The sequence below is a fragment of the Ascaphus truei genome, chromosome 5 (genome assembly GCF_040206685.1).
Source record: "Ascaphus truei isolate aAscTru1 chromosome 5, aAscTru1.hap1, whole genome shotgun sequence".
Lineage (NCBI taxonomy): Eukaryota > Metazoa > Chordata > Amphibia > Anura > Ascaphidae > Ascaphus > Ascaphus truei.
The window spans coordinates 15,036,568-15,057,951 of NC_134487.1; the positions used below are offsets into that span (position 1 = coordinate 15,036,568).

Sequence of the window (21,384 nt, forward strand, 5' to 3'; positions counted from 1 at the left end):
GGGAGATGCTGGATTAAATAATAGAGTGACTTCCATTCACCTGCATATCAGTTAATGCATCATTAACAGTGTTTTCACTTCACTCTGGATTGAATCTTTTTTAGATTGCTAGTTCTGTGACGAGCGTATTTTTACGCATTTTTTACTTGTATTGTGCTTATGTACAGAAGTTGTGCAGTTTTGTGGCTCCTAAGCGTGTAGTATAACCACTGCATGCGTTTCTAAGTGTATATGGGGCTGAATAAGAGATCTGTGATTTGTGGGTAATCCTTGGTGGTTGTTAAGAAAATTTCCATTTTCAGAGTAATTTTACTTCATTAAAAATAATAATATCACTTGAAGGAAATTCCTCAGGGGACCGACCACAACGTTGGTTCTCTAGCCTAGTTTCTAATTTATGTTGTCAAATGGCCTATTTTATTTCATGCTGGTTTGCCATACCCAATTACAGCGCATATGCCAGTCTCTGCGTGCACTTACATGAAGCCCGTTACTTGTATAGTCCGCCTTCCTGATTATGCCCGGAGTGCTGCCATTTTTCACATGTCCACATTGCGTTGAGATTTTGAGATTCTTGACCAACAAATGACATTTTTATGTAGACGTATTGATTTGAATCAGTGAAACGCAAGTAACGTCTATTAGACAGTAAATGCAAAGAAAAGAAATGGCAAAAGCTGCTGTCTTTCTGGGCACTATATTCTGTGTTCGCACTGATTCAAAACCAATACTCTTGCAACCTCGTGGGAAGTTGGGTGAGCGGTTTCCTGGTTTGATGGAATCCATCTTTGTTTGTTCTCCGGCCTACGAGGCGCTTGTGAAGTTGTACTTTCAGACTAGAGGGAAAAGTTGCAAGTTTTGATTAAAGACAAAGCTGGGTATAGGAGGAAGAAAAGTTCCAGGGAAACATCCATGTTTTTAAAATGGATAGGAAGCTACAAAGTGACATCATTGACGTGCTAATTTGCCCAGTGTCTCTGCTTTTACTTGTGGTCTGTGATGGCGAATGAAGTGGGTTTTGGTGACTTGTGGGAAACGTACTGTATGAAGTGACCACAGCAGTGAAGTGGGTTTAGGGACCTGTGGACATGTAGATGCCCTCATGAGATTATATGCTGCATCTTGAGTGAGGGAGAAGGCTCATTTGCATTTCATTACCCAGCATCCCTGCTAAGAGACAATGGGGAAAGGCAGGTTTGTGGATCTGTCAGGTGTGAATGTGCTCGTAACGTGGTGTTTTTATATGCTGTATCTTGCAAATTATGCTCACTGTATTTTGTATTGAGGACCGATGTTGCTTGACTCCTAGTTCTGTAACAGTACAGCTGAAACTGGTTCCGGCAGGACATCTGCAGACGCTGCTCCTCCTGGACTTGTTCTGCTTCATATTGTTTACAAAAGAAAGGAACACATTGACATGAATTTGAGTAACAATTGGTGTAAGGTTGCAGCAGTGTTACTGAGGGGACGGAGTGGTTCCCTCCTAGGTTGTTGTTGTTGAACCAACATGAATAGGTGCTAAAGTACGTGAGAACATGATGTTCTGTATGTCAAGTTTCTTTTTACTTTTGCATTTCTCCGTTTTAAATCAGGGGAGTGCAAACTTTTGGAGCTGCGCCCCCATCACGTCACATGACCCATTACCATGGAGACCACCGTGTGATGTCACTCTGCATGGGACGCGTTGCCACGGCGACGCGTCACATCAACGCGTCTGAACCCCAGCCTCACGCAACCCCCCCGGCATTTAATTTTAATGCCTCGGGGAAGAGCGTGGGACCTCTGCAAGCGCCTCTCCCCCCCCAAAAAATAATCCCACTTTGCGCAGCGCTGCAAGTTAGATAATAGTGCTGGCAACTTCTCAGAAAAGTTACACTGGAATTCTTCTTAAATGTTTAGTCCGGGGGATTCTCTGTTTCCATACAGTATATTGATGTGTTCAGATGTGTTCAGAACATTTCAATGAACTATTTGATACAGTATTTTGTATACATGGAAACAGCCTTGGTTCCTTTTGTTAAAAAAAAACTAACAAATAACACCTCATCTGTTGTCTGCTCACCTGGACTGCAATAATATGTACAATTTGTCTTCATGTTTATTGTTTTGGAAACATGTTTTCCCTTAAATAGTTTCTAGGGCTTGGTACATATCAATGTAACTTTACTTCAAAGAGCACTAATGGGTATGTTATAACTTGGTCTTCCACGTGTCCCCAAACCTGCTCCATAAACCCTGTTGTCACATGTTAAGCTGCAGCTAAGGGTTCTGGGTAGTGGCATGTAAAGAAGTGCCCAGTGCACACCTGCGCTTCCTATTCACTTTATTACACGGATTCCCTAGAGCTTTTGCTCTGTTTATCAAACTGTGTTTAAAGTCATCTGTGCCAAGGAAGATGTAGCTTCAGGGGAGCCACTCGCACAGCTGGGGGTCCTCTGGTATCCGATCTAAGCTCATGGTGAATAACTGGCCAATTTTTACGTTTCACTATTCTGAATAAATACATTTCATATGTCTAAGAGTAGGTTGGAAATGTTTTTAAAAAGGTATACAGGGATATGCCAAATAGATTAAAGCAGCAATTTGCCCTGATCGCCACCTCCCCTCCCCCCCCAACCCCCCTACTATAAGAGGTCTCTTCTAATGCTGTTTTTATTTTTTAAATCAAATGCTCTGTTCAGGAGATGAGCGTTTTGAAATACTCCGTGTCCTGGAGGTTACAACTGAATTTCCTCCAAGCCTGGAGCAGTCATTATTTTTTAACACTACAAAAAAAGAAAAAAAGATGGTTACAGGCTAATGGGGCAAGCTACAAACAGGAGTTAAACTCATAGGCTTCTGGGTGGTGGTGGTGGTGGTCTGGGGGGGTCTCAATCGCTTATTCCCATTGTTATATTATGTCACATGTATCACTGTGGTGTTATCTGACCTGGATTTTACTCACTTTGTTCAGCCAAGGAAACGGCACATGATGGGGGGGGGGGGGGGGTTGTATTTCTCTTATGTGGTATATTTGTAAGGTGCTGAACCAATAGATTTATAGGGCATGTGGCGGTGTTACTAAATGACTGTTGAATTGATTTTCTCAGTCTGTACCATGTGAGCTCTCATTCAGACTTTGTGTAATATCTAATAGCTAATCAATCTTCTTGCTCCAAAGCAACCGCCAAACCTCAGACAGGATTTGATCAACAGAAAACTTCATAATAAACTCAAGAACACGTAGAATGATACAAGACCCTGTAACATCACACGCTGCGTGCTTTGCAAGTGTAACACAGTTTGCTCCCCCCAATCGCAGATAGGGTGCATGTGGGGAAATCTAAATGTATTACCAGGTGTGGTGCTTTACCTGTTAGGCTCACAGGAGGCCTGAACCTCTGCCAGTGAGAGCCTTGGGTGTATCCTCTGGAACGATCTACATAAACAGCACCTCCACCTGTGTAGGATTCTAGTGTGTAGAATGACCCCTTAAACAGGACCCACATATAGTAACCACATACACCAGGATATGGTTAAACAGTTTACTACATGCAGAATAGAACATAACACATACATCAATGACAACAACCTTAGTGTCACCCCTGTAACACTGAGCCTCATAGGCCGTAACCCCACACCATATATCCCTGAGTCCCAATTGTCCCACAACCCCACCCACGTGTGGGACAGCGCTGCCCACTAAGATGAAGTGTATAGGTGGTGCACTTGGTGACCTTCGATAATACCTGCCCGGTGCTCCTGCTACCGGGTGCGCAGATGACCTTTTCTTGGAATCCCTTGCTCCAGGAGATGATCCAAGATGCCTCCGCCTCAATGGTGGGTGGCTCCCGCATGGAGTGATCCACCTTTATAATGTCTCTTTTCTCTGCTATCACAGAGGATACTATGCCTTCACAGCAATTCACCTTCACAGTAATTGCCAGGATAGTTACATTTCCTGGCTGGACCCTCACTTGTCTAGGTTCTACAGGACCCTGTCCCTATCTCAGGGGAGTCCCTACAGTAACCACAAGCTGGGGGTGAGTAGAACCTAGCTGGAGCCTAAGGGGAAGACTTCTGGCCTAGTGCAGGATGCTACTTTCCTCCCTGCACACACCCTCCCCTCTCTGTGTCCCAGCTCCTACTGACACTCTCACACTTGTGCTCCACTGTCAGCTTCCTGACTCCAGCACGCAACATTGTATCCTCTTTGCTCCAGGAGAATCTGTAAACCCTATTGGCTTCAATGCAGCAGGTGATCGGGGTGAAAAGGCAGTCCCCAGAGGCTGCTGGGGGTTGTAGTTCATTGCAGACCTCTTTTATATTGGGGCCACGTGCGCAATGTGTACTGCACATGCGCGAGTCTCGGGATGGCCCTGCGCTGCTGTAATGGCCGCCGCTACATGTGTCTGCGAAGGCGCGATCTCGGGACGGCCCTGCGCTGCTGCAATGGCCGCCGCGGTTCCCCCGGTGCTCCTTGCGCATGGGTGAACATGTGCCAACCATAACACGACCGACGGCACCGTACTGTTCATGCGCGACTACACTGCACATGCGCGAGCTCCTGCAAGATGGCGGCGCCCTGTAGCTGATTGCCCCCGCAGCTCCCCGACATACCACAGGGTTCCCCGTTCTCCTGCGGAGGTAAGGGGGGCCAGGAGGAAGACTGCTACACAAGCATGCATGCGAATGTTCCACAGCCAGTCACAAACAGAGCATTCAATGCTAAAGGATCATTCTGCTGCCCATCCAGAAATGTGATATATATGATTTCAGAATAGCAAATGTGACCAAGGATGCTACATTGGTGACATCGGTCAAATTCAAACTGGAATGAACCTACACAGATGCACAATCGCACATGAAGAAAGATCCTGTATTTCAGTGGGACATCACTTCTCAGATGCAGATAATTCCAGTAATGATTATGTAACCCCTGTTATTCTCCTTAAACTGACGTCTATATGCCAAGGCGGGGGGCCCAGGTCCTACTCCCCGTTATGTCCGGTGCTATCTCACTAACTGAGCACTTGGCCGAAGGTCGGACAAATGAGACACCACACAGGGCTTTGAATAATACAACTGTATTTATGGAAAAAACGCTCCAAACACAGCGATATATGTACTTATGACCCTCAAGCGGGTAGATCATTTACTAACAGGCACAGTATGTTTTACATCAGTTGATGTGCAGGTGTGTACCCAATTCCACCCGACCCTGTGTTATAGGGGACCCATGTGTTGGTGCAGGCACACTGTTGGATCTCTTATAGACTGTGTAACTGCAGCAGGCCTGTATCTTCACAAAGACTTCAGTAACCCCATGGTCAGCGCCCAGGGCCGCCAACAGAAATCATGAGGCCCAAGACAAATGAAAGGAGCAGGCCCCACCACCCCCACCCCCAACCCATAGTGCACCTACCACGAAAAAAACATTTTTTAGTGCGCAACTGTTACTTAGCTGTGTTCTTATTGTAATACGGAAAAAATATTACAATGCAATCTGTTTATTTTAATATTTTCAACAAAAGACAAATCTACCCAATGCTACATCCAAGGTGACAAAAGGCCTGGGGGGGGGTTTAAGTATGGGCCTGTGGGGGTTTAAGTATGGACCTAAGAGGTAAAGTACAGTATGGGACTATAATGAATTGCAGTACCTCTCTTCAACCGGTCCGTAGTGGGGGTGGCGGGGGGGGGGGCCTTCGATCGGTCAGCAAGCAGGGCTTTCAACTGGCCCGCGGGGGGGGGGCTTCAATCAGCCCGTGCTTCAATCGGCCGGGGGAAGCCTTTAACTGGCCCGCACTTCAATCGGCCAGGTGGGGGGTGGAGCCTTCAACCGACCGGAGAGGGCTTCAATTGGCAGGCGTTGGGGCTAGTTTCGGAGGGGAGATGGAAGGCGGGTGGGTGACTTACCTTGACTGGGTGGGACTCACTTCCCCTCCTGCCCCCCGATCCCCGTGGCTGCTGCGGGAGGTAGGCTTGTGAGACTGGCGGGCTAATTCCCGCTGCAGCATCTAGTTTCTCTCCCCCCCTCCCCCCTGGCAGCATCTAGTGTTCCCCCTGGTCCCCGCGGCTGCTGCAGGAGGCTGGCACGGGTGGAGCTGAGTTGGCGTGTGCGCCACGGTGCTTCCCCCTCATTCCACGTTGAGGGGGGAGCGGGTCCACATGGCTGCTGCTGCTCAGTGTGAGAGGAACAAGGCCGGACACCCTGCGCATGCGCGCTGAGACATCTGCTCTGCGCATGGGAATCGCCAGCTTTTTTTTTCGCCCTGGCACTTTCTTTTTTTTTTAATATAAACACTGGCACGATCGTGCAGGGGGCCTAGGTCGCCGGGCCCACAGACTCACTGGGCCCGGGACGCCAACCACGGCAGGCCCCCCCTGTTGGCAGCCCTGGTCAGTGGTGACTATCCCCTCCATAGCTACTCACACATCCCTTTATCTGGTCGGCTGCTGCTCAGCTGATTTCAGTAGTCGACTAATTTGCGACCTTGTCAACCAGCTCTGCTGAGTTGTTCTGTTCACAAACTGTTACTGTTTATCCCTCCTGAGATCCCTCCTGGTTGCGTAAACTCTGCCCCTCCTGCAGTCTTCAAGACTACCCCTTTTAGTCTCTAGTCTACAAAAACACAATATAAAACGATTATAGATAAAGAACAGAAGACCATAAGATGAAAATTAGTTCATGGTGAGCATAAGATTCTAATCTGTAGCAGAGAGAAGAGATCGCAGTCCAATTAGCACTCGAACCCCTGAATAGAGTATAATGTATAATTGTATAGATATTAATACTCCATTACAATCATATAGTTAAAATATTGTCTCTCTGTCTCTCTGTCTCTCTGTCTCTCTGTCTCTCTGTCTCTCTGTCTCTCTGTCTCTCTGTCTCTCTGTCTCTCTGTCTCTCTGTCTCTCTGTCTCTCTGTCTCTCTGTCTCTCTGTCTCTCTGTCTCTCTGTCTCTCTGTCTCTCTGTCTCTCTGTCTCTCTGTCTCTCTGTCTCTCTGTCTCTCTGTCTCTCTGTCTCTCTGTCTCTCTGTTAAAAAGTGGGTTGTTATATAGAAGGCTTCAAGCACCTCTCAGCAGTGCAAGATCTTTGTAACACTTTCCTTTTTTTGTGATCATTTGTTGCCACTATTCCCAGCCGTTTGAACTGCAAACGGTAACAATAGATAATGTTACCCTTTTTTTAGCAATATAAGCATACATTGTAGCCGCTGAGTTACACTGACTGAAGGATTTATTTGAAACCTGAAAGGCAGCCATTAGGTGAACCCTGGGAAGCAGGATTTTGCTGATCAACCACAGGCGCAAATGAATTGATCGGCAATTTAGGTAATTGTTTTTCAATAAAGGTAATCAAAGGCTGCATATATTAAAAAAACAAGGTTGTGTTTTTTTATTGTTTTTTAAATGTATTTTTCTTAAGCCGCTTGAATTGCCTCTTTACAATATAACAAGTATTAGATAGAGATGTGTCACTTTGTGAAGAGTACCACTACTTTCAGACTGAAAAATAAATCAGGAATCACTTCATGTCTTTGCACCAGATCAGATTATGACTACCCACTTTTTAACACTCACTACTGGCAGGTCGCAGTAATTATAGTCAATATATACTTTAACTATGACCGTTACAATGGAGTATTAATATCTATACAATTATACATTCTGCACTACTACATTCAGGCGTTAAAGTGCTAATTGGATTTATTTTATTTTTTTATAATTTTTTTACTACTGACCTTTTCCCAGTGAGCGCCACCTCCAGACTATTTTGTTACTTCCTTTGACTGAGCGAGGGTCTCTGCCTTCGCCTTGCACATAAGATTCTTATCTGAAAGATGGTCCCAGGGTCCGGGATCTCATCTGTTGCAGGTGTATGCAGCTCTCCGGTTAAGGTTTTCCCCTCCCCTCCCAGCACATACAGAAATCAACAAAGAAAAAAACAGCCCATAGCGTAACACCATTTTTAAAAAAAATAAAACATAAATAAAAATAAGTTCTATTGAACTCGCAATGTGTCGGTATTAAAACGGCTTTTACACTTTTTGGAGGGGGGAGACCAATAATCAACGTATTGGTCGTATCCAAAAGCCCTACGCGTTTTGTGGTTGCAATCACTTCATCAGTGGTTGATTTGTCTATGGTGATGTTGGCTGTCCTTGATTAGCAATTGTTTAGGACCAACATCTTATTTGCAAAGAGTGTAAAAATATTTTGCAGTCTCCATATCACATGAATGCCTGTAACATTTTACACAACGCACGAGAGACTTGTATTTACAAATACTTTAACAAATTTATGAACATATCTATGTGGAGAGGCAAATCCTTAAATGTTTGAAAGAATGTGTCTATTGATTAATTCGAAGCAATTCCAGAAGGACTTGGATAGACTGGAAACTTGGGCAGGTAAACGGCAGATGAGGTTAAATACATAGAACAGTAAGGTTATGCATTTGGGAAACAGGAATAAACAGGCAACGTAAAAATTTAAATAGGGATAAATTAGGGGAATCCTTGATGGAGAAGGATTTAGGAGTGCTTGTAAGCAGCAGGCTTGGCAATAGTGCCCAAAGTCATGTAGTAGCTGCACAGGCAAACAAGATCTTATCTTTAATTAAACGGGCAATGGATGGAAAGGAAATAAACATAATTATGCCGCTTTACAAAGCATTAGTAAGACCACATCTTGAATATGAAGTACAATTTTGGGCACCACTCCTTAGAAAATACATTATGGAACTAGAGAGAGTGCAGAGAAGAGCCACCACATTAATAAAGGGGTAGATAATCTGATTTTTTTTAAATATGATTTGAGGTGATGCTAGCTAAATTAGATTTATTAACATCAGAAAAGAGGGGATATATTAACTATATACACATATATTCGGGGACAGTACAAGGAGCTTTCAAAATAACTATTTATCCCACGGGCAGTACAAAGGACACTGGGTCATTCCTTAAGGTTTCAGGAAAGGAGATTTCACCAGCAACAAAGGAAAGGGTTCTTTACAGTAAGGGCAGTTACAATGTGGGATTAATTATCCATTGTACCTCCCATCAGTCTCATGGGTATCTTCAAAAAAAAAAAGGTTGGACATCTTTTTAGAAAGGGAAGGTATACAGGGATATACCAAACAAGTAAACATGGGAAGGAAGTTAATCCAGGGAATAATCCAATTTGCCAGTATTTGGAGTCAGGAAGGAATTTTTCTCCTTATGAGATCAGATTTTTCACTGTGGTCCCCCCCCCCTTCCTCTGGATCAATATACTGTAAGTATGGATAAAAGATAAAGTGTCTGTCTGTCATCTAAATTTAGCATAGGTTAAACTTCATGGATGGCGTGCCCCCGTCCCCCAACCTAATCTTCTATGTAATATGCATGTACCCATATGTAATATGCATGTACCCATATGTAATATGCATGTACCCATATGTAATATGCATGTACCCATATGTAATATGCATGTACCCATATGTAATATGCATGTACCCATATGTAATATGCATGTACCCATATGTAATATGCATGTACCCATATGGTTATGTACAGTTTCTTCACAGACAATGTAAATGTCATAAAAGAAACAGCGTTCTATATACAGTACATGGTTACTATGCATGTTCTAAAGCATAAATTATCCTTTGTAAAATCATCTTCTAAAACACTCAAAGTATGTGTAAATAGCCATTAATGGAAAACTGAGTGGTGCACGGGAGCAAGGAGGCACCTCAAATCCCCCAAATAGGAAGCAACAATACATACATACAAATGAGGAAAAGCAGACAAACTTGTCAAAAATAGAATCTAATGATATATTTGTGAATAAAGCAGCTACAAAATCAATCCCAGCACAGGCAAGGAGAGTACATCTCATGGACCAAGCAAACAATGAAGGGAGAGGAGGGAAGGAGGGAGAACAAAGGGAAACGTAACAAAAAAAACAACAAAAGCACAGTACACAACAATAAATTGAGGTGGTATAGGGGGTTAACGTTTCTGAGCATACAGAGCCCCTTTCTCAAGCCCGTTCCCACAGACTATAACAGTCTATGGTACTTCCCTAATGAATACACCTCCTACCTATATAGCTCTCCACTGAAGTAAGGCAAGTAAACCTGACTAAACCTGGTCTGTACAGTCACCCTATCACCTAATGGTGATAACCTAAAACACTGACTAAACTGTATCCAAAACGCAGATAGTATGGGCAGACTGACAGGAGACAGCAGCAATTAATGATGAATCACTATGCAGTAGCACCTAAGCTCACTGTGTATCAACTAGCATGAGAAACACAAGGTAAATAAAGCAGTAATGAGTACGAATCCTTAGCTCTGCAGTGAATGTCTGTGGCTGTCTTAAGGCTGTCTGCAGTGTTCCCTGCAATGAAAACACGGCCCTAAGGTGACATTATGGCAGATATTTGTATTTAATGTAGTACGTATAAAACTTTAGCGAAGAAAGACAAACTTAAATATCTGGCACATGGAGCAGCTTTCACCCGGACGTGATAATTTTTCCCATGTAAAATTGGCAAAAACGTCCCTTTCACTTGAAGTATTTTATATTGTTTTCTTTGGCCCTGCAAAGCCACTCCTGTGCTTGAATAGTTCCCGGCTACAACAACTATGTTAAATGAGAGACTTTTGCAAAGGAAATTGACTACTTTCCCCATCTCTACTTCTGGTCCCTGTCCAAGACGGGTGTGTGGGTGGGGGTGGGGGTGTGGTTTCCTCCCCCCCCCCTCTGTTTTTTCACTGTTTTTTCTTAAACGCTGATTCTTGGGGAATGTTCCTTCTTTGCAGATTTCCCACGAGAGTTTGACCACAGAGGGGACTCCCACCATCGAAGGGGATCTCTCTGTGACCGACACTGTACCGCAAATGTCCAGACAGATTTGGGGGACACACATTCTGGGTCCCACCAGCATAGTCTGCTCACACCCAGACTGCTGCCAGGTAAGACTCGTCACGTTCACTCTGGTCTTGCACAGGAGATAAAGGCGGGATGGTGGGGGGTGAGCTATGGATTATTGAGATGGTGGGGGGTGAGCTATGGATTATTGAGATGGTGGGGGGTGAGCTATGGATTATTGGGATGTGGGGGGTGAGCTATGGATTATTGGGATGGTGGGGGGTGAGCTATGGATTATTGAGATGGTGGGGGGTGAGCTATGGATTATTGGGATGGTGGGGGGTGAGCTATGGATTATTGAGATGTGGGGGGTGAGCTATGGATTATTGAGATGTGGGGGGTGAGCTATGGATTATTGAGACATTGGAGAATTGTAATAGGTCTATGGTTTTGATTCCATTTTACTGCAGATTAACGGAGTGCCAGGTTAGACAAATACTGATCTAAATGAAGAGAAATTGTCTCTTTCTGTACATTAGTCATTGCACGTGTGTGCTGGAAAATGCTTCCTCCTGGTTTGGTGTTTTCTCTTCACACAAATGCTGCAGATAATCCGAAGATAGGTCGCTGCTCCCAACACCTGGTTTATCATTTGGGATAATGTCCTAAACAAAGTCAGTGGCGGACTTTAAAATGTTGCCGCCCATAAGCACTTACCCTGTCGTTCTCCAGCATCGTGACGGCGCATTTCCGTGACATCATGTGATGCCACATTGTCATGGCAATGCATCGCCATTTGACGTTGCGATGCTGCAGAAGGAGGGCAAAGGAGAAGGTAAGAGACCTTTACAGAGGCCATGCGCTCTTTATTGGCAATCAGTGGGGAAGAGAAGGGACCCTCTGTATACTGCCCCCAAATTTTGCTGCCTGGGCCTAATGGGAAATTCGTCGCTGTACACGGAGGTTGTCACATGCTTCCATGTATCGTAGCACAGGTACAATGTCCCATTGTGTGAAGGGATTATGGAAGGTGGGTTGCAGGCTCGTTGGTTAGTATATTTATGGCACAATAGATGTTGGCGAGAAGACACTTGACATATATTCTAGTGATGTTTCATTTTTGGCGTCTTGCATTTTTCATCATCTGCTTCTCTTATTTCATTCATTATATACGCATTATATACGCCACCATGTCGGAGATGAGGAAACCGGTTCCAACACCCATTTGTGTTGAATCTAAAATGTGATGCCAAAGTTCTACTTTTAACGCATATGCTATACGGCCCAAGTGGCATTGTTATATTAATAATACAATTCTATTGCACCGCAATAATGAAACTGCATTAATGCATGATGGCGAGCGAAACACATGTTATACGTTATTAATGGTGGAAGGAACGCATGGCACAACGGATTTGAATAACTAAACTCATTTATTGAGCCAACACTCAATATATAATACGTTTATTAATCTCACACAGTTTTTGTGGGAGACGATGGAAGGGTCTTAAATTCAGTTCTGTTTTTGTTATATTAATGTCTTGTCTTGCAGGGATGTCCTCTACTCCCTCCTGCTGTCATCACTCAGATGAGCTCCTGCCTTGTGACATCTGCCTAATCAAAACCACCATCACTGCTGAGAATGAGGTGGAGGCTCTAAAGTTATCAAACAACTATAAGGTGAGCACACTGTTAATATGTTAGGTTCTGAAATTTCCCACTGCAGTGTCATCTGAACATCGTCCGGAGGAAGGTTGACCTACTGGTTAGGAGACTATACAAAACTGAAGTACCACTGATTTTGTTCAAAGTAGAAGTATTTAAACTTTATTACAGTATAAACTCCAGTTCCACTGGACTGTGCCATATTCATTTAGACATATCTTCAGGATCTCTGTACCCCTGTTTACTTTTCATTGGCTGTTCCTATAGAATCCATGAGTGCTGAGATATCTGATGGGATCGTTACCAGCTTGATATCTGGTATAGGTAGAGCCTCGGGATTCTGCACTCAGTAGGATGGCCTGCTGTGTTACCAAGGTAGCAAGACTTTCCTGACTTTGTAGACATTGGACAATGTTGTGATGGGAAAATGTCCCATATTTGCTTTGCTAGTCTCTCCATTATGTAAGCGACCAATAGTTGGTGAAGATCTGCAGAGTGAGATGGAAGAGTTGAGAAGCAAGGCAGGTTGCCCAATACTTTTCACAGTAGATATTATGGCCATGGGTGTCATGGCTTCCCATGTTTGAAATGTGGTTACCCTACAGTTGTAACATATGCCTATTGTCTGTGTCTATTTCTTCACTAGTTTGGCTTTAAAAAGTGGAAGAGTCACGTAACCGAGAGACCGTGGGAAGATCGGTCTGAGATTGTGAAGGAACTCTACTCGGACCTGAACACAGTGAAAAGCTCGGTTGGTGGGCGACCCTTCCTGATAAGTAAGTAATCTGTTACTATGGTTCCTTCCATGCTACATTTCATAACGCCCATATAGATGTATGCCCAAAATAAGATAACATTAAGTTCAAGGATATCCGCAAGGTATGAGATGTCTCAATCCTATGCCCTACAGGGCATGCATGTCAAAGTCCTTTAGTTCTCGACATTCCTGGTGTAACTAGTGCTCTGCATTTTCCAATCATCTGAGCGTTTCTCTCATTCCTCTTAATTTTTGCACATTTTAAATGTTGCTCTGGTGGGCTGTCTCATTTCAGGCGTCTTGAGCTCCCCAGTGTAGGAAGATAAATAGCGTTGGTGGCACTCACTGCTAGTTCTACAAGGTTAAGGATTACTTTGTCCCATGAAGACCTGGCATACCAAACTACCAGGGACTTACGTTACCAGCACAGCAACACACTTTAATTACTTGAATATCTTTCTGCCACCTACAGTTCTGCTGCTCAACATGTAGGTTGTTCTACTGCTGTAGTTTTGTAGTGCTTTTTGTAACAAGGTGGACCTGAAGTTTCATGAGGTTTTTGATGATCCAAAGCACTGTACAGCAAGGAGCAACCGTGGGAGCATGTTGACTCTAAAAATAATGCTGTAACTTTACTGATAAATATATATATATTTTTTTTTATTCCTTAACTTTTGCTCCCTTTTTGTAGAGTCCCTTATATCTTTTGGGAACATTATCTACCTTCTTCTGTTTGGATGGTGGGTCAGCCTTCTGTATCTCCTGGTATCAGCACTGATGTTCTTCTCTATACTGGGAGCTCCATATGGTAGGTCAAACTCTTACCACCAGCGTTCCACTCTACATGGGTTATGTACATAGTGACATATTCAGACACCTATAGAAATGCTGTGTTCATTGTACAACCACATTTTAAGTTTTTCTGTTTCAACATTACATCTTCCCATTTAAAAAAATGTTAGTTACTTTTTTCCGGAAGTACCTTTTTGTTTTATGTTTTACTTCATTGCCATAGAGCAGATGTCCAAGAGTCTTATTGGTCCTAAAGAAGTGTTTCTTTGGTTTCGGCTGTTAATTTTTAATAGGACCAACATAAGTGCTTTCCATAACCTATTGTCATCTCACAGGATTGAAGCAGCTGAACCCCATTAATTTCAGCTCTGGTGACCCCCTGCTCCCAGAGATTTATCTACTAAGCGGGTGCCCTACTACTTACTTGGCAACCCTATTCCCTACACTCCCATTCGCTCACTTCGATCTGCAGATGAAGGACTCCTAAGCGTTTCCAGAATCTCCGTGACTTCCTTTGGCGCCCGAGCTTTTAGCCGCAGTGCACCCACGCTCTGGAGCAATCTGCCATGTATAGTTCGAGAGGCCACCTTTCTGTGAAATCTATAAAAACGGGCTCGAGACCTACCTGTTTACCAAAGCATTTCATTAATGAACCACAACCTGTCTGGCGTTTAATAGCTACAGCGCCACCCCATCCTGTATTTATCTTTCCCTCTGCTTGGTCTCGTTTATAACCTTACATGTTATTCTATTTATTTTTTTTTCTTTCTTTTTGTAACTGAAGCACTTTTAGTCCCATTGGGAGAAAAGTGCTATATAAATTATTAAATACCGAAATCAAATGCACGTTCCTCTTACAGGGGTTCTGTGCTGGAGGCTTGCTGGGTATTTTTTATGGCCATTTGGAAAAGTAATCCTAAAGGTAAGGACTCTTCAGAGCCTCTTTTTAGAGGTTGTACAGTAAGATGACGTAGACAAATACTCAGACCCTTCTCGTTCATCGCTTGTCGGCTTGAGTGCCCCGAGTTTCCGCTTTGCCTTACAGATGCAGCGGGCATTATTGAAACACTTCACGCGGTGTATACCTCGAAAAACCCATGTGATGGCACACAATTTCTTCCAACCATACCTCCTTTAGACGCAAGTGCAGAAAATTGCATTTTAGTGTTCTGGGTTTTAAACACCTGAAATTGACACAGTAGCACAGTACTGTACACATTACAATTCATTAATTTAATTGCTTAAAATCCATGAAATTCAAACACAGTAACCGCGATAAACACATGTGCCTGGGGCGATTGGCCGCTTGGAGTACAGCAGCGCACACAAACGGTGCTGTGATTTGTTCGAATAACGGCCGCTGCATCTGTACATGCTGACTACATGCTGACTATCCCACAATTTGTCGTGTTCCAGTTGGTTGGAAGATCAAAAATGTCACTGCTTTGGGGACAAACATGCCTGCTACTAAAATTAACCAACCTAATGGAAAAGTAAAGTGTAGATTGAGCTGTAGGAATGAGCGAGAAAAGGCAGGTCTAAGAATGCAACTTACCCTGTACGTCCTGTGCATAATGCGGCTCTGCTCAGTGGAGATAAAGTTCCAGTCTTCATTACTCGAGGTTCTAGGAGTGGAGTTAATGTTTATAGTATCAAATGCTCTTCTAAATACCAGTGACATTTCAAACAGACATGAGCATCCCACAAAGCCACAGTTCAGCTCTTGAGTAATCTTCACCACTCTCGTATCTACAGTTGGTTCCACCAGATGAAATCAATCCATGCTGATATTACCCAATTCAAGAGTTGAAAATATAGGTGCTTGGTCCCCAAGGGGTAGAAAACAGAGTCAGGATTGTTAATTTTTAAAAAAAAATGTAAGTGGGGTGATTATCTAGATCTCTTGCAATCAAAGATCATAAGACCATAACAAATATTTTATTTATAAAATATTTTGCCTGGAAAACAAAATACTTTGCGTTACCTCATTTTTTCAAGTAAGCTGTGGGAAATAAAGGCAGTAGTACTCTAAAATAAGTGATACAAAAACAGTTTTACTCCTTTTTCCACCATTTTTACCCACACACTAGTGGTCTTTCTCAGGGCCAAGCTTCCTTCTAGTCTCACCCCTTTTTAAAATATATTTGGGGTATCAGAGCCCCAAGATGGCACGGCATATCTCTTGCAACACTGCTAGTTACATTCCTAAGGCTATTCCAGAGGGTCATAGTGTGACCCACTGTTGATTGACAGTGTATGCGTGCGAGGCACAGCTTGCATGAGATGCTGCTCCAGCTACTGTACAGCGGCTGGATCAAGAGACTTAAGAATAATGAACTGGGGAAGGGGCAGGAACATGAGAACACGCATGCACTAATTGTTCATATATAAAATAATTCCCATTGTGTCTATATATGCATAAAAGCATCTGAAGGGTTACACATCAAAATCACCACACATCTTTAGATACCATGTCAGGGAGCAGAAATAATCAGCTGGCCAGTGTCTGCCTGACCTGGTATCCTCAGATGGGGTGTGGACACTTTGAGACTCGGTTTTCTTCCTGGTGTTCTTTGCAGAGTGGGACAGGACATAGCAGGAAATGCTGTGTGAGGTTCCAGAAGTGCGAGGCCATCCCAGAAGTAGACGAGATGGAGAAGACGCCCCTCATTGATAGATGTGAGAACGGCAATCCAGGTTTCCAGAGTTATTCTGTCGGCTACTGGGTGAGGCTTTTTATGTCTTCATTTCTTTCCTTGCAAGCCATCTTTCCTTCGTGAGCTTTAAATGATCATTTATTTATAATGAGCCAACATATTCCGTAGCGCAGTACACAAAGGTTGGAGGGCAAAATACAATAAGGTAACAGACAACATATAACAAGAGACAGGGGTGCCCAATGCTACATCCCATTGACAAAACATATATGGTAAAAAGTATAAAGTAAAATACTTCAATAATAATAATAATAAATACTTTGTTATTTAGTTAACCCTTTGGCCAAAGCGTCATAAGCCTGCATGCCAACGCCAAGGTATAACCAAATTAATGCAGGTCCTACACTACACTGTGAACCCTTCCTTTTACCTCTGTAAGAGGGGAAGAACCATCATAGTTCCTGTAGCAAATGAAAAGACCTCCCAAGTTAAAAAGGTGAAGGAGTGAGCTCTGGGGAGAGGTGCCACCAGCCTCCAAACAACTGCTACCAGTCAGACATTGATTAACACACATTCCCAGCTCGCTCAAACTCCCCCACCCACCACATCATGAATATATATTTGTCAACAAGAGTGCTACTGGGCGTGGCAATTGTATATAACAAGAGACAGGAGTGCCCAATGCTACATCCCATTGACAAAACATATATGGTAAAAATTATAAAGTAAAATACTTCAATAATAATAAATACTTGGTTATTTAGTTAAACCCTTTGGCCAAGGCGTCATAAGCCTGCATACCAACGCCAAGGTATGGTTGGTGTGGGAATTTGAGATAGCTGGGAATGTGTGTTAACAGACAACATATGTTGGAGTGCCTCAAGGTGCCTACAATCATTCTAGAAGGAAGTGTAAGTGACAACAGTGTACAGGGGTGTAAAACAGTTGGTGTATTTCAGGTGATACATAAGCTGGAGAACAAATGACACCCATATAGGATTCATGATTGACATTCATTAAAACTAAAATTGTTTAAGTTGGCTGGTTTCTGAGGAAAAAAGTATGGTAGTGTTTGTAATTGCCCACTATTTACATACAGTATGGATTTAGCACACAGTTTGTTTTGGGCTGGATTGCACCTTTTTATTTGCTTCATATAATGTTGAGAAAAAATGCCTACGAGAGGCACAGAACATTGTTGTATATTCTTCATAAATCTTCCCCTTACTGCAGGCAGCTGTCTTTGATTGAGTCTCTGAGCCAGCTGTGCTGAAGCTGGGATGTCCTGAAAACCTGACCTTTTTAAGGGGGGGGGGGGGGGGTTGGCTTGATGACTGGAATTGAGCATCCCTGCCTTAACTGTACTGACTCCTTCTCAAATAACTCCCAGAAAAAGCTGTACAATCTGAGCAACGCATCTTGATCTGCTTGAAATTCAGAAGATGCACATTCTAAATGACTTGTGTGTGTCCCCATAACTCCTAGGCTGAGCGACTTGTGCATTTAATGGTACTATCCCCACATGGGACTAAACTTAACCAATGAAGTTGATAATTAATGGGTTAAAACAAAGAGACTTGAAACATCGAAACCCGAAAGTGGACGGTAGAGGAGAATCACTTGACCCACCCAGCCTGCACATTGTTCTCTCTCGTGAAATATTAGACCCGGTTAGATCCGTTGGTTGCTGGCGCCTCTTGTAGTATAGGGGTTATCCGAAAGACGTCTGGTTTCTATTAACTCATTGAGGTGTATAGGGAAAGTTTGACCTGGCTTTCCTTCTGATGTCCTCACCTGTCTCCTCCTGTTTGTTTCCAGTGGCGTCTCAGCACTTACATCTGGCTCTTGTTGGGCTTCCCTGTGCTTGCAGTAGCCCATGGGCTGGTTTGCTTTTTCTCCTGGATCCTGGTATTTTTCATCCCCATCTCCAAGATGAACGCCAGGACTCTGTCCAAGGTGCTGCTCATGCCACCGGAACACGTGCACATCCGCACTATAAGCAAGGTGGGGCAACATGGGGTTTTGCAATTGGTTGTGTAGGATTCCTGATGAAGCTCTAGTGATATCAATGTGAAGGGAGAAAGCATGAAGGCATTATATATTCGGGGGAGGGGAGGTTATTTACAAAAATATCCCAGCTGCAAAACTGGGCCAAAAAAGACACCATATTTACCAAAGAAAGGGAATCTTCTTGAAAGCAATTGGAGTTTGTCCTTTGGAGCAAAACCATTGCAAAATAAATAGATTTCAGTTGTATAACTTGGAGATTTTAATCAAGACACCATAATCTGGTCATTGGTATGTCCACAACCAGAACTCATATTTGCTATGTAAACCCTATGATGTTTGAGCTGAACATGGCTATAAAATCAGATGGTCTAATGGAGACCACCCTAATTCCGTTAATAGTAAACCTAAGTAATCCCCAGTACAGGGAATTGTTACTAAACCCAATATGTGTTTGATGTAAAAATGCAGAATGAACTCCCACCATATCCTTGGTGAATGGGATATTTTAGGATCTGTTTTGACCATGGTTTGAGAAGACTGGCTCAATGCATCATTGACAACCCCCTGAGCCAATCAAATTGGGGTTTGTGCAGGACAATAGGGAACGTTGATGAATGGAATCTCACTTTGTAATGAATTTTCCCATTGGTTTTGTTAGGCTGATGTTTCCTATGAGACAGAAGTTATCCTGTGCTGCTATCATGCAGTGAACGTCTATTACTACAAATACACAGTGGATGGACTCAATGTGTTTGCAATCAGTATCCTTTACAGCGCTGTATGTACTCCGGTTCGATTTCTCCATGTCTCCGTTTTCCATAAACCTGTTAGGATCTGGAGCCAAATTGCAGTGAATTAGCTGTAAGAAAAAAAAAAATTAAGCTGGATCCAGATCTAATGTGGGAGTATGGAGTCCAGCTAACAAGACACAAACCCTGATTATACACGGTATGTATGATTATGCACTTTTCTTTCACGTAAAGGATAAGGTTGGCTATCCACTTGTTGAAAAGAATCAACCTGGCATTGAGAAGCCAATTTCCTTAACCTCTCACATCTAGACTTGATGTTACTGGTCATCGTGTCGCTGGTTTTGGGGTATGTCGACAGCCACAACAACTACACCAGCTCCATAGTCAAATTCATCCTCTCCCTTCTCTCCATAATGCCACTGTCATATTACATTGGAATGGCCATAGCAAGGTAAGACGGTCACATCCCCAGCAGCTCTGTCTAATTCATTATTCTTGTGTATAGTTCTCTGCGGCGAACCAGAGAATCTCATGCCAAGCAAGCTAAACCACAAGCTACTGCAAAGGGTGGAGAAATCCAGACTTGGCACATGGACTCAATGTCTTTCCATTGGGGCTTCAACTTTGTGTATGCTTTCCCAACCCCTTTGATACAAAGGATGATGAAGCTCTGCACAGACCTAGTACAAGACTCCATTATTGCATAGAACTGACAGAGGAACCATTTGGTTTTCTGCCCTAGTTACTCCATCAGTGGAGGAACAATGGGAACTACCATTAATATCAGATCTGTTGTCACAGGGGTCCAGTAAGATCCCAATTTGGAGATGTTGGCTTCGAAATAAGTTGCAACCATTAAATAAACCTGGATAATATCTAATATTACAGAGTACTGAAAATATTAATCGACCGGGGTTACCCACTGGAAATTAGTGGATCATATCCATATATTACAAATACTAGACTTTCTACTGGACCAGTTTAACAAGGTATTGTGTGCAGAATCCCTGAAGGTCCAAATCCCTGCATTGGTAGCAATGTTAAACAAGTCTGTTGCATTGAATATGCAGGTAATGTGCCTTAAGGTGACGACTAGGCTGAAACCACTAATTTCTGGGCCTTGACCACCCTTTGATTTACATTTTAGTTTTAAACCAGTTGGCATTGGATATGCTTTTACCATCGGAAGAAAGATCTATAACAACATTTAAACTGAAAGCTGTATTTGTGACTATTACCTCTGCAAGAATTGTGGGCGTTACAAGCATCTTTCATAACTCCCTATTAAAACATTCACAAGGACCAGATTGTGTGCACTGTCCGTTTCTTTACAAGGTCATTTCCTTGTTTAATATAGTTCAGGAAACACTGGCTCCCTCGTTTTTATTCAAATCCATCAAATACCCAAGTCGGAGCTTCGCATAGACTTAAGGCAGTGAAGGTTTACTCAAAAATGACCAAATAGTTGGAAAGACCCTGTTTTGTGGACCCAGAAAGAGGAACACTGCCTGTAAAGCATCTCTATCAACATGAACTTTACGCTTGTATCCAACCAGTATATGGAAAGGAAACACTATATATGCTATCAAAGATAATCTGACTCACTAGAGGAGCCTCATGGGCAGAGCACACGCATGCACAGGACAGACGTGTGAAGCTGCTAATTGAGATCACTAAATATTACAAAGTAGATTTGCTCCCATTATCTGGCATCTGGGCACAGTTAGGCAAGTTGGTGTCTCTCTCCCTTTTTGTTATAGACCACATTGGTTTATGCTGCCATGGGGGACATCACAGTAGGTGAGAAATTATTTTTAATGAGATTTCTTTCCTTTTGTCGTAGTCCTCCATAGGAGCAGGGGGACCAAATTTGTAATTCAAATTTTTTTTTGTGAGCTCTTAC

The 21,384-nt window shown here is 43.1% G+C and overlaps 1 protein-coding gene across 1 annotated transcript in view; it reads left to right on the forward strand.

Annotated features, from left to right (window-relative positions):
• The window catches only part of LOC142494354 (uncharacterized), a 51,077-nt gene that overhangs the window by 1,043 nt on the left and 28,650 nt on the right, over positions 1-21,384 (forward strand). The window contains exons 2-10 of the mRNA XM_075598912.1: positions 10,800-10,952; positions 12,401-12,528; positions 13,160-13,289; positions 13,962-14,078; positions 14,923-14,984; positions 16,642-16,788; positions 18,538-18,723; positions 19,388-19,490; positions 19,791-19,932. Of these exons, the coding sequence (XP_075455027.1) occupies positions 10,800-10,952; positions 12,401-12,528; positions 13,160-13,289; positions 13,962-14,078; positions 14,923-14,984; positions 16,642-16,788; positions 18,538-18,723; positions 19,388-19,490; positions 19,791-19,932 (1,168 nt within the window). The remainder of the gene's footprint in view (positions 1-10,799; positions 10,953-12,400; positions 12,529-13,159; positions 13,290-13,961; positions 14,079-14,922; positions 14,985-16,641; positions 16,789-18,537; positions 18,724-19,387; positions 19,491-19,790; positions 19,933-21,384) is intronic.